At 45.0% G+C, this 13,482-nt stretch overlaps 1 protein-coding gene across 1 annotated transcript in view; it reads right to left on the bottom strand.

Annotated features, from left to right (window-relative positions):
* TXNRD3 (thioredoxin reductase 3) overlaps positions 1-9,594 on the bottom strand; it is a 44,265-nt gene extending 34,671 nt beyond the window's left edge. The window contains exons 1-2 of the mRNA XM_053720841.1: positions 9,412-9,594; positions 6,293-6,353 (exon numbers count right to left, since the gene is read on the bottom strand). Coding sequence (XP_053576816.1) covers positions 6,293-6,353; positions 9,412-9,516 — 166 coding nt within the window. The 5' untranslated portion in view covers positions 9,517-9,594. The remainder of the gene's footprint in view (positions 1-6,292; positions 6,354-9,411) is intronic.
* Between the last annotated feature and the right edge of the window lie 3,888 nt (positions 9,595-13,482).

Raw genomic sequence — 13,482 nt, 5'->3', positions numbered from 1 at the left:
AGGATCAGGCCTGTGTTCAAGCCAGTTACTCCTCCATGGAGTATTAATTTAGTTCTCAAAGTTCTTCAAGGGGCTCCGTTTGAGCCTATGCATTCCTTAGATATTAAGTTGTTATCTTGGAAAGTTTTATTTCTTGTTGCTATTTCTTCTGCTCGCAGAGTGTCTCGAGTGTCAGAGCTCTCGGCATTGCAGTACAAGTCCCCTTACCTTATTTTTCATTCAGATAAGGTAGTTTTACGAACTAAATTAGGATTTCTTCCTAAAGTGGTTTCTGATCGGAACATTAATAAGGAGATTGTTGTTCCTTCCTTGTATCCTAATCTTACCTCTCAGAAGGAACGGCTTCTGCACAATTTGGACGTGGTTCGTGCCTTCTTAAAGTGTTCTGCTTTGTTTGTGATTTTTTCAGGAAAACGTAAGTGACAGAAAGCTACGGCTACTTCCTTTTTGGCTGAAAAGTATCATATGTTTTGCATATGAGACTGCTGGCCAGCAGCCTCCAGAGAAAGTTACGGTTCATTCCACGAGCTGTTGCTTCCACAGAAGCTTCATTTTTGAATGCCCATGAGGAACAGATTTGCAAGGCTGCAACTTGGTCCTCTTCACACTTTTTCAAAATTCGACAAATTTGACACTTTTGCCTCGGCTGAGGCCGCTTTTGGGAGAAAGGTTCTTCAAGCAGTGGTGCCTTCCGTTTAGGTTCTCTGTCTTGTCCATCCCGTATCATCTGTGTACTCTAGCTTGGGTATTGATACCCAATAGTAATTAGATGATCCGTGGACTCATGTCATTAAAAAGAAATGTTATGCTTACCTGATAAATTTTTTTCTTTTTTGACATGATGAGTTCACGGCCCGCTCAGTTTTTGAAAGACAGGTTGTTGGTTATTATAAACTTCAGACACCTCTGCACCTTGTTACTTCCTTTCTCTCCTTTACTTCGGTCGATTGAGGGAGGTGATATTGAACAGCTTTGCTGTGGTGCTCTTTGCCGCCTCCTGCTGGGCAGGAGTGATATTCCCTAATAAAAATTAGATGATCCGTGGATACATCGTGTCAAAAAATAAATAAATTTATCAGGTAAGCATAAATTTTCTTTTTTATGCAAATCTTTTGCAAAGCAGCGATTAATAGCAAATATACCTGACCTTAATGTCCAAAGACCAAGACAAGACATGATTGTTCGGCTAGGTCACTACTCAAATAACATCTCAGACCCAGAAAATTCGGTTAGATAAACAAAACAAGAACAAAAAAACCAAAAAAATTTGCCTTTCAACAGGCGAAGAAAAGAAATATATCCAAGCGAATTTAACTCTACTCCTTTATTATAATGTATTGCGCCCGTTTGGATATTTAAATTATTTTGTCCTAACTTCTAATGAAGAAGTCGGCTTTTTCTCTAGCAACAACATTTAATGTTTGCTCCTGTTTCAAGGCTATAAAGAAAAGTTTGTTTTTATTTTTGATATGCACCTTGTTTGAGACTAATGGGGGATTAGTTTAATAATATTTTAAACTTAAAAATTGTGTTGAAAAATGCTAAAGTTTACAGGATTTTATGCTTTGTTTTTTTAATTTCCTTATCCCTTTTCCACTCGGCAGGAAATAGAAATTCTGAAATATTCCATAAGGATGTGACCACCAGAGAAGCTCCAAGACAAATGACTTCTACTGCAGTCCCACACAGTATTTATGGAGAACTTATTTGCATGCATGAGGAAGTGAATTTTATGTCAGTAAACAAAGCGTATAATAGACTAACAGGAGAAACTTTTTTGGCGCACTTAAAGTGACAGTATACACAAATATTTATATAACTGCATGTAATAGACACTACTATAAAGAAGAATATGCACAGATACTAATCTAAAAATCCAGTATAAAACCTTTTAAAAAAAAAAAAAAAAAACTTAGAAGCTCCCAGTTAACACTGTCAATGAGATTGTGACACCCAGTGAAAGGGGCTGGGGAAACAGGGACAGATACTCTCTGCTCCCCCTCAATATGAAAAGACAGATTAAACAAACAGATGTCTGTATACATCAATACAGATCTAAAACTTTGGAGGTTGGTTAGGAGTCTGAAAATCAGCACAATATTATTTATAAATAAGCAAAACTATACATTTTTTACAAAAGAAAATTTATGCTTACCTGATAAATGTATTTCTTCTTAGACACGAGTCCACAGATCATCTTCATTACTTATGGGATATTCACCTCCTGGTCAGCAGAAGGAGACAAAGAGCAGCACAGCTGTTAAATAGCTCCTCCCTTCCCTCCCACTCCAGTCACTCGACCGAAGTTAGGAAGAGAAAGGAAAAGCCAAGGTGCAGAGGTGACTGAAGTTTACAATAAGTAACATCCTGTCTTAAAAAGGACAGGGCGGGCCGTGTCTAAGAAGAAATACATTTATCAGGTAAGCATAAATTTTCTTTTCTTCTTAAAGACACGATGAGTCCACGGATCATCTTCATTACTTATGGGATCCAATACCCAAGCTAGAGTACACAGATGATACGGGAGGGTCAATACAGGATACCTAAACGAAAGGCACCACTGCATGAAGAACCTCTCTCCCAAAAGCAGCCTCAGCCGAGGCAAAAGAATCAAATTTGTAAAAAATGTGTGAAGAGAAGACCAAGTTGCAGCCTTGCAAATCTGTTCCACAGAAGCTTCATTTTTGAATGCCCATGAAGCAGCAACAGCCCTAGTGGAATGAACCGCAATCCATTCAGGAGGCTGCTGTCCAGCAGTCTTGTACGTCAAACGTATAATAATCTTCAGCCAAAAAGAGAAACAGCTGTAGTTTTCTGTCCCCCTACGTTTGCCTGAAAATACCACAAACATGAAGACTGGCGAAAGTCTTTAGTCGCCTGTAAATAGAACTTTAAAGCACGAACCACATCCAAACTGTAAGAGCCTCTCCTTCTTAGGAGGATTAGGACACAAAGAAGTTACAACAATCTCCTGATTAATGTTCCTATCAGTAACAACCTTGGAGATAAATCCAAATTTTGAACGTAAGACAACCTTATCCGCATGAAAAATAAGGTAAGGGGGCTCACATTGAAACGCTGAAAGCTCAGACACACAGAGCAGAATAAAGTTACCAGAAACGAAACCTTCCAAGATAACAACTTGATATCTAAGGAATGCATAGGTTCAAACGGAACTCCTTGAACTTTGAAAACTAAATTAAGACTCCATGGAGGAGTAACTGGTCTAAACCCAAGCCTGATTCTGGTTAAGGCCTGACAAAAAGACTGAACATCAGTGAGACGCTTGTGTAACAGGATAGAAAATGCTGAAAATGTGACCCTTTAAAGAACTTGAAGATAATCCTTTCTCCAATCCTTTCTGGAGAAACGACAACATCCTAAGAATCCTAACTACTCCAAGAGTAGCCCTTGGATTCACACCAATAAAAAAGGTATCTACACCAAAGCTTGTGATAAATTTCCCTAGTAAAAGGCTTGCAAGCCTGAAGCAAAATGTCTGACAAGAGTCTGAAAACCTCGCTTGGCTAGAATCAGCCGTTCAATCCCCAGACAGCTTCAGAGAATCTAGATTTAGATGAAGGAAGGGTCCCTGTATCAGAAGATCCTTTCGAAACAGAAGCCTCCAAGGAGGTAGAGACGACATCTCTACCAGGTCTGTATACCAGATCCTGTGAGGCCAGGCCAGTGCTATGAGAATCACTGAAGCCCTTTCCTGTTTGATCCGGGCAATCACTCACGGAAGGAGAGCAAACGGAGGAAACAGATATGCTAGATTGAAGGACCAAGGGGCCGCCAGAGCATCTATCAGCGCCGCCTGAGGATCTCTGGATCTCGACCCATAGCTCGGAAGTTTGGCATTCTGCCTGGATACCATTAAATCCAACTCCAGCTGACCCCAATTTGAGGATCAGACTGTGGAACACATCTGGATGAAGTTCCCACTCCCCCGGATGAAAAGTCGGTCTGCTCAGAAAATCTACCTCCCGGTTGTCCACCCCTGGGATGTGGATTGTCGACAGACAAGAATGGCCTCCGCCCACTGAATTATTTTGGAAACCTCTATCATCGCCAAGGAACTCCTTGTTCCTCCCCGATGATTGATATAGGCCACTGAAGTTATGTTGTCCGTCAGGAACCTGATAAACCGAACCTAGATGAGGCCAGGTCAGGAGAGCATTGTAGAACGCTCTCAGTTCCAGAATGTTTATGAGACCATATCCCCTGAACTCTTAGGGAGCCACAAACTGCTCCCCAGCAGGCTGGCATATGTTGTCACAATCTCCCAGGAGGGTCTGCGAAAACACGTTCCCTGGGAGAGATGATCTAGAGACGACCACCAAAGAAGAGACTCCTTTGTCTCCTGTGCCAATAGAAGTCGAGGGTTCCGTTGTTTGAGCATGTCCAACTGCAAAGCTCTGAGATGAAAGCAAGCAAACGGGACAATGTCCATTGCCGCTACCATCAGACCTATTAACTCTAGACCACTGAAGGACGAGGAGAAGATTGCATAGCTCGACATTATCGGTAATCTTTAATTTCCCGACTCCTGTCAGAAAAATCTTCATAGACAGACTAAGATGGTCCCTAGAAAGGTCACTCTTGATAGAAGAATCTAATACCTCACTTTACTTATTCCTATCACTAACGTAGGCAAAGAGAATGACTAGAGTGGGAGGGAAGGGAGAAGCTATTTAACAGCTCTGCTGTGGTGCTCTTTGCCTCCTCCTGCTGACCAGGAGGTGAATATCCCATAAGTAATGAAGATGATACGTGGACTCATCGTGTCTTTAAGAAGAAAATTACTGCTAGATAGGCTATATAGATGTATCGTCTACAAAACATTTAAGAAAAAAAAAAAAAAAAAAATCTAGTGTACGTCCCTTTAAAAAGGGACATTCCAGTCAAAATATAAATGTACAGATTAAATTACATCTGAAAAGAAACATATTTGCAATATACAGTACATGTATTAGAAAATGCTTCTAGTAAAAGTTATCACCGTTTTAGTGTTAACATTTTTCTCTGCACGTGCATGTGAAGCATAGCTAGATATTGTCACTGCACCCGCATTTTAAATATTGCAGCTGCTCAGATCAGTGGAGCTTGTATCATGTCAGCAACTAACAAATTGAGTCATTAACAGATGGTACAAGAACCTTAGGCTCTCTTATTAAGTGCTGTGTTTAAAATGCTGGTGCACAGTGCATACTTAAAGGGACACGGAACCCATTTTTTTTCTTTCGTAATTGAGATAGAGCATGCAATTTTAAGCAACTTTCTAATTTTCTCCTATTATCAATATTTCTTCGTTCTCTAGCTATCTTTATATGAAAAATGCATCTAAGTTTTTTTCCTTGATTCAGTAGTAGACAGCAGTTTTTGATTGGTGGATGAATTTATCCACCAACCAGCAAGGACAACCTAGGTTGTTCACTAAAAATGGGCCGGCATCTAAACTTACATTCTTGCATTTCAAATAAAGAACATTTGATAATAGGAGTAAATTAGAAAGTTGCTTAAAATGTCATGCTCTATCTGAATCATCACAAAAGAAAACATTTGTGTTCAGTGTCCCTTTAAATACACACTTGTAACAGCTATAGCAATACCGAAATGCACCCACATGTGGTTTCCAATTTTGGCTGGAATATCCCTTTAAGCAACTAGGCAAGCACAATGAGCCTGGTAACATTTTACACACAAACATTTTAGAATGATAAATACGAGATTACAATAGTGTGCGCATTAATAGGCGCCAAATAGAAATTCTCAAAAATTATTCAAGTTCTCCCAAGTGCTCATTGTACAAGAAAACTACAGTTTTTTTCTACAGTCAGAAGCAATATTGTGAGGCATCCCATAAAGGCTATTTAATTAAGCACAGTCACAAGAGCAAAGTTCTATTTGTGCAATGTTACTTACACACAGCTCGCTCATAGATCCCATACATATAAATACTAGCACAGTAACAACTTTTACTGGCAGAAAACAATCTGAGGCAATATGGGTGTTCCTACACAGCATGGCGGTTTTATTGTTTCTTATATAAAATATACTTTCATGCACACGGATCTAGGGAAGCGATGTCCTAAACCCCAACAAGACATTCCTATAGAAAAATCTACACAAGCTATGACTTGAGTACGAAGTTTGTTGTATATCAGAATAAAACTAAGAAATGACTCAGTTTTCACTCCTGTATGGAAGTTAGTGTGTGAAACATTTACAGTGTATATGACAGAGCAGTGACTTCAGTGAAACCATTAAGCAAAAGTAATTTGTTCCTTACCGCACTGATCCAATTCAAGGGCTTTATACTCTCTGCCCAGAGAGGTAAAAAGGTCTTTAACCTGCAAAAGCAAACACATTAACATAAGACCTTATGCAACTGAAAAACTATTTACTTTCTCAGAAGCTACAAGAACGTGTTATTTATGGGATATAAGGAAATGCGCAAGCCCAGAGGCTTTCCTGTCAAACCAACAGGGGGTGGGGCGACACCTCTAAAAACACCAAGGGGGGGAGGCACACACCTCTAGGTCTCTCCTGCCACACACCAAGGGGGGGGGAGAACCTCTAAGTCTCTCCTGTCACACACCAAGGGGGGGGCGCCCTCTAGCTCTCTCCTGTCACACACCGAGGGGGGGGGGCACCTCTAGGTCTCTCCTCTAATACTGAAGAGAGAAAAGAAAGTTCCCTGACAAGAAGACCAGGGAGGGCGAGGGTTACTGAACACACATCCAAGATCCCCCTTATAGTAATATATACATATTGGGGGGCAGTGCCTAGTGCTAAATATATTAGGAAAGAAAAAAAAGGGAGATAGAAAGACAAAAAGAAAGCACTTTAATTGCACACTTGTACTATATGAGGATAGTGTGAATGCTCAAAATAAATGTTTACAGTAAGAGGATGGGAAGACCGGTTAATTAATTAAAACTCAACTTTTACTGAATTTAATTAATATAAGAAGTGACTAAGCACTCATGTTAAAAAGCAAGAGTAAAAACAAATATTTATTTAGGATCGCCTTACTAGTACAAATTTTGTTTCTACACTAAACAGTTTGGAGAGCCTAAGGCTTCTTGTTAAACACATACAGGGAGCAGTTAATTTGTGTTTTTACTCTTGCTTTTTAACATGAGTGCTTAGTCACAAACCCAGGGGGGGGGAACGAGCTTTAGGTCTCTCCAATCACACACCAAGGGGGGACGGGCGGACCTTTAGGTCTCCTGTCACACCAGGGGGGGGGGGGACCTCTAGGTCTCTCCTGTCACACACCAAGGGGGGGGACACCTCTAGGTCTCTCCTGTCACACACCAAGAGGGGGGGACGGACACCTCTAGGTCTCCTCTGTCACACACCAAGGGGGGGGGGGGGACACCTCTAGGTCTCCTCTGTCACACACCAAGGGGGGGGGGGGGGACACCTCTAGGTCTCCTCTGTCACACACCAAGGGGGGGGGGGGGACACCTCTAGGTCTCCTCTGTCACACACCAAGGGGGGGGACACCTCTAGGTCTCCTCTGTCACACACCAAGGGGGGGGGGACGGACACACCTCTAGGTCTCCTCTGTCACACACCAAGGGGGGGGGGGGGGGACGGACACACCTCTAGGTCTCCTCTGTCACACACCAAGGGGGGGGGGGGGGGGACACACACCTCTAGGTCTCCTCTGTCACACACCAAGGGGGGGGGGGGACGGACACACCTCTAGGTCTCCTCTGTCACACACCAAGGGGGACAGACACACACACCTCTAGGTCTCCTCTGTCACACACCAAGGGGGGGGGGACACACACCTCTAGGTCTCCTCTGTCACACACCAAGGGGGGGGGGGGGGGACACACACCTCTAGGTCTCCTCTGTCACACACCAAGGGGGGGGGGGGGGGGGACACACACCTCTAGGTCTCCTCTGTCACACACCAAGGGGGGGGGGACACACACCTCTAGGTCTCCTCTGTCACACACCAAGGGGGGGGGGACACACACCTCTAGGTCTCCTCTGTCACACACCAAGGGGGGGGGGGGGGGACACACACCTCTAGGTCTCCTCTGTCACACACCAAGGGGGGGGGGGGGGGGGGGGACACACCTCTAGGTCTCCTCTGTCACACACCAAGGGGGGGGGGGGGACACACACCTCTAGGTCTCCTCTGTCACACACCAAGGGGGGGGGGGCACCTCTAGGTCTCCTCTGTCACACACCAAGGGGGGGGGGGGCACCTCTAGGTCTCCTCTGTCACACACCAAGGGGGGGGGGACACCACTAGGTCTCCTCTGTCACACACCAAGGGGGGGGGGACACCTCTAGGTCTCCTCTGTCACACACCAAGGGGGGGGGGACACCTCTAGGTCTCCTCTGTCACACACCAAGGGGGGGGGGGACACCTCTAGGTCTCCTCTGTCACACACCAAGGGGGGGGGGACACCTCTAGGTCTCCTCTGTCACACACCAAGGGGGGGGGGGACACCTCTAGGCCTCCTCTGTCACACACCAAGGGGGGGGGACACACACCTCTAGGCCTCCTCTGTCACACACCAAGGGGGGGGGACACACACCTCTAGGTCTCCTCTGTCACACACCAAGGGGGGGGGACACACCTCTAGGTCTCCTCTGTCACACACCAAGGGGGGGGGACACACCTCTAGGTCTCCTCTGTCACACACCAAGGGGGGGGGGACACACCACTAGGTCTCCTCTGTCACACACCAAGGGGGGGGGGACACACCTCTAGGTCTCCTCTGTCACACACCAAGGGGGGGGGACACACCTCTAGGTCTCCTCTGTCACACACCAAGGGGGGGGGACACACCTCTAGGTCTCCTCTGTCACACACCAAGGGGGGGGGACACACCTCTAGGTCTCCTCTGTCACACACCAAGGGGGGGGGGACACACCTCTAGGTCTCCTCTGTCACACACCAAGGGGGGGGGGCACACCTCTAGGTCTCCTCTGTCACACACCAAGGGGGGGACACACCTCTAGGTCTCCTCTGTCACACACACCAAGGGGGGGGGGGGGACACCTCTAGGTCTCTTCTGTCACACACCAAGGGGGGGGGGGGGACACCTCTAGGTCTCTTCTATCACACACCAAGGGGGGGGGGGGGACACCTCTAGGTCTCTTCTGTCACACACCAAGGGGGACACACACCTCTAGGTCTCTTCTGTTACACACCAAGGGGGAGGAAACACCTCTAGGTCTCTCCTATCACACACCAAGGGGGGGGGGGGGGGCACCTCTAGGTCTCTCCTGTCACACACCAAGGGGGGGGGGCACCTCTAGGTCTCTCCTGTCGCACACCAAGGGGGGCACCTCTAGGTCTCTCCCGTCACACACCAAGGGGGGGGGGACCTCTAGGTCTCACCAATCACATATATACACACGCGCGGTATTACGCACCCGGATACAATACGGACAGTAACTTTTGCTGAAGACCATAACCGCGTTGCTGTCGATTAGATCCCGGACAAGGCTGTGCCACTGCTCGCGGCCGGGGGGCGGCATGATGATGGCAGCTGTGCTGAACGCGCTAACACCATATACTACTGCACCGGGACTTCCCGCCCTGTAACGCCGAGAGTTTTGCAACCACGTGACAATAGACACGCCCCTGATCTACGTCATCTTGCCTAGTAACCGTGAACTGGCAAAATCTGACCACGTGATTTTATCTGTCCTACCACGTGACCTTAAAGGCACCCTTTCCTCGGTTACCTCAGGGTATGACCCCAGCAACCCCGTGTGTCTCCGTCATAGCAACAATGTATCAGTAACAATGTATTAGTGCTTGCTTAGTGTATGTGATTACTGACTAACCGGGCCCACGCTTGCTGTGACTAAATTCCCCGAGGGGTTACGGTCTAATAAACCACTGCTCAGAGTCACAATGTGGTGTAGGAACTTATACACCACTGCACAGGGTCACAATGTGGGTGCTAGGGTCCCTGTCTGGGAGGGTCATATATATACCCCCCACAAATGGGGGGGCTAGGGTCTGATATACCATTACCAGGTGTCAAAAGGTGGTTGTCAGGTGTCTAGTATTCAACCAGGCAGTCCAATATTTTAGCAGGCTGTCTAGTAAAATCTGTACAAAAATACTATTAAATGTCCTGTATTTTTAAAGACCCCTGTCAGCTAAATGTAAAGGGCCTTCTAGGCCTTTATGCATTAGAAATATGGATCAAAAAGAAAACCCATTGCTGGGTATGTACCTCTAGCAGACAAGGGGTTTACATCACTTCTCTGTGTATGTGTTACTGACAACCAAGGGGATAAAATGACTGCTTAGTTGTGAAAATATATGTGGTTGGATCAAGGTTGGGGCCTAAGGTTGAGCTTTTGTGGAGACTTTGGAGCCAATTTACCAAAGTGCGAGCGGACATGATCCACTGTAGTATATCATGTCCGCTGCACATCGATAAATGCAGACAGCATACACTGTTGACATTTATCATTGCACAAGCAGTTCAGGTGAACTGTTTGTGCAACGCCGCCCCCTGCAGATTCGCAGCCAATCGGCCGCTAGCAGGGGGTGTCAATCAGCCTTGATGTCCGCGGCCTCAGAGCAGGGGACAAGTTATGGAGCAGCGGAAACAGGGGCATCAAGCTAAAATCGGAGTTTGATAATTCAGCCCCATTGTGTGAACCCAGCTATGTCCCGTATCCTATCACCTATAGGTCGTCCGGTATTATTCCCATCAGGTCACTATTGACTTGAACTTGGTGAAGCACCATGGAGCTGATAAAACGGAAGACAATGGCTAAATTGTGTGCTATTAGTCTGCATATACTCCATTATTCAGCTGAAGGAACTCCCCTATCCCACTTTCTGAAGCTGTCAGTTTTATTTTACAACAGAGCAAATACAAAGTACAATGTAATTTGTAAAATATACACAAAAATATACAAAGTATGATCCTAATTTATTAAAGTAACACGAAAACTTAAAAAAAACTGTCAGGTTAGGAAAAGTCCAGAATCAGACCCAAATGCTAGAATGAACTTAATTACACCCTAGCACTCTGAATGTAAACCAGGACCTGATCCTACGACAGCTTCAATGAAAGAATACAACACAGTACTCACTGATATAGGATGGTAGTAGGCACAGCAGAATCAGGCAACGAGTATTCAGGCAGGTAGGGGTTAACCAAAAGAGTAGTCAAGCAAGTAATGTCCAGCAACATGCAATCAGGCAGGTAGGGGTTAACCAACAGAGTAATCAAGCAAGCAATGTCCAGCAACGTGTAATCAGGCAGGTAAGGGTTAACCAATCTGAGTAATCAAGCAAGCAATGTCCAGCAACGTGTAATCAGGCAGGTAGGGGTTAACCAACAGAGTAATCAAGCAGGCAATGTCCAGCAATGTGTAATCAGGCAGGTAGGGGTTAACCAACAAAGTAATCAAGCAAGCAATGTCCAGCAACGTGTAATCAGGCAGGTAGGGGTTAACCAACAGAGTAATCAAACAAGCAATGTCCAGCAACGTGTAATCAGGCAGGTAGGGGTTAACCAACAGAGTAATCAAGCAAGCAATGTCCAGCAACGTGTAATCAGGCAGGTTGGGGTTTGAAGAGACAATGTCAGACAGGCAAAAGATCGTTAACCAGAAATTTAGAATAAATGTACTCACAGCAGCCACAGAAGGAAAAACAAACAGGCACCGGAGGAGTGGAGACAACGGAATAAGAAGCCACTCTGACGTCAGCAGAGTGGGACGGCTTCAGTGCCAAGATGTTTCTAGGCAACGCAGCGTAGTGCAAAAGCGCAGAAGAAAAAAGAAAACAGCGGAGAGAGAGAGCGATCAGTTGAGTGATCGTGACAATGCCCCCTCCTCAAGGACTCCTCCGGGAGACCCGACCAGGTTTAGAAGGATTCCGGACGTGGAATTATTTGATCAAAGCAGAGGCACGGACATGAGAAGCAGGTTCCCAGGAACTTCAGTAATGGGATATCCCTTCCAATTAACCAAATAATACAAGCGGTTAACCCGCAATTTGGAGTCAAGAATCTGACTGATCTCAAATTCAGAAGTACCATCCATAAGAAAAGGTGGAGGGACTGTGAATTTCATGGAAAATCGGTTTGTAACTACCGGTTTGAGAAGAGATACGTGAAATACAGGATGAATCTTCAGGATTTTGGGTAAAGCCACACGGTAAGCAGAAGAACAGACTTTGGAAACAATCCTAAATGGTCCAATGTATTTGGGACCCAACTTAGCACAAGGTTGCTTAAGACGAATGAATCTGGTGGATATCCAAACTTTGTCTCCAGTGCGGAATAAAGGAGTCTTACGGCGTTTGCGATCAGCAAACCTTTTATACTTTTGAGAAGAAAGGAGAAGGATTTCCCGAATACGTTTCCAATGTTTGCAAAGATTCTTCATGGTATGATCAGCTCCAGGAACTCCAGAAGTACTAGTAGACACAGGAAAAGTTCTAGGTTTGAATCCATAGGCTGCCTTTAAGGAAGAAGTCTGTAAGGAAGAATTGAAGCGAGAATTGTGGGCTAGTTCTGCTAAAGGAAGAAGTTGAGACCAGTTAGAGTGCTGATGGTTAACATTGTGCCTGAGAAAAGACTCAAGAGACTGGTTTACACGTTCAGTTTGACCGTTAGACTGAGGATGATGGGCAGTAGACAGAGAAATGGTAACTCTGAATTGTTTGCAAAGAGACCTCCAGAATCTTGAGACGAATTGAACTCCTCGGTCAGAAACTATGTCCAAAGGAAATCCATGTAATCTAGTGATATGGAGGATAAAAAGTTCAGAGAGTCTCTGGGCAGAAAGTAATCCAGGTAATGGAACAAAATGGGCTGATTTGGAGAATCTGTCAACCACTACCCATATGGTCTTGTTTCCAGCTGAATTAGGAAGGTCAGTAATAAAGTCCATGGAAATATGAGACCAGGGATAGTATGGTACAGGAAGAGGTTGTAATAGCCCAAAAGGTAAACAAGAAGTCTGTTTATTAGAGGCACAAGAATTACAAGCAGCAATATAATCCTAAATGTCCTTGATCATGGAGGACCACCAAACATGTTGTTTGAGTTTCCATAACGTATTGTTCACCCCAGGATGTCTGGCCAAAATATTATCATGAGCCCAACGTAGAAGTTTGAGACGGAATTCAGGAGGTACATAGAGGATTCCAGGAGGTAGTTTGTAGGAAGATAATAACTTAGCTTGAGCAGACCGTAGAGCTTGAACTGAAAAGTGGACAACTGAGCAAGAACACTGATGGGACGTAGAATAGGTTCAGAATCCAACAATACATAATCAGAGGACTGAAATTGTCTAGATAAAGCATCCGCCTTGGAGTACTTAGAACCAGGAACATAAGAGAGGACAAAATTAAATCTGGAAAAGAACAAAGCCCATTGGGCATGACATGAGTTGAGGCGTTTAGCAGTATGGAGATACAGAAGATTCTTATGATCCGTTAAACTAAGAAAAGGTTGAACTGTG

The sequence above is a fragment of the Bombina bombina genome, chromosome 7 (genome assembly GCF_027579735.1).
Source record: "Bombina bombina isolate aBomBom1 chromosome 7, aBomBom1.pri, whole genome shotgun sequence".
Classification (NCBI taxonomy): Eukaryota; Metazoa; Chordata; class Amphibia; order Anura; family Bombinatoridae; genus Bombina; species Bombina bombina.
Note: the sequence above shows the minus strand (reverse complement) of the source record. Positions and strands in the feature narration are given on the sequence as shown.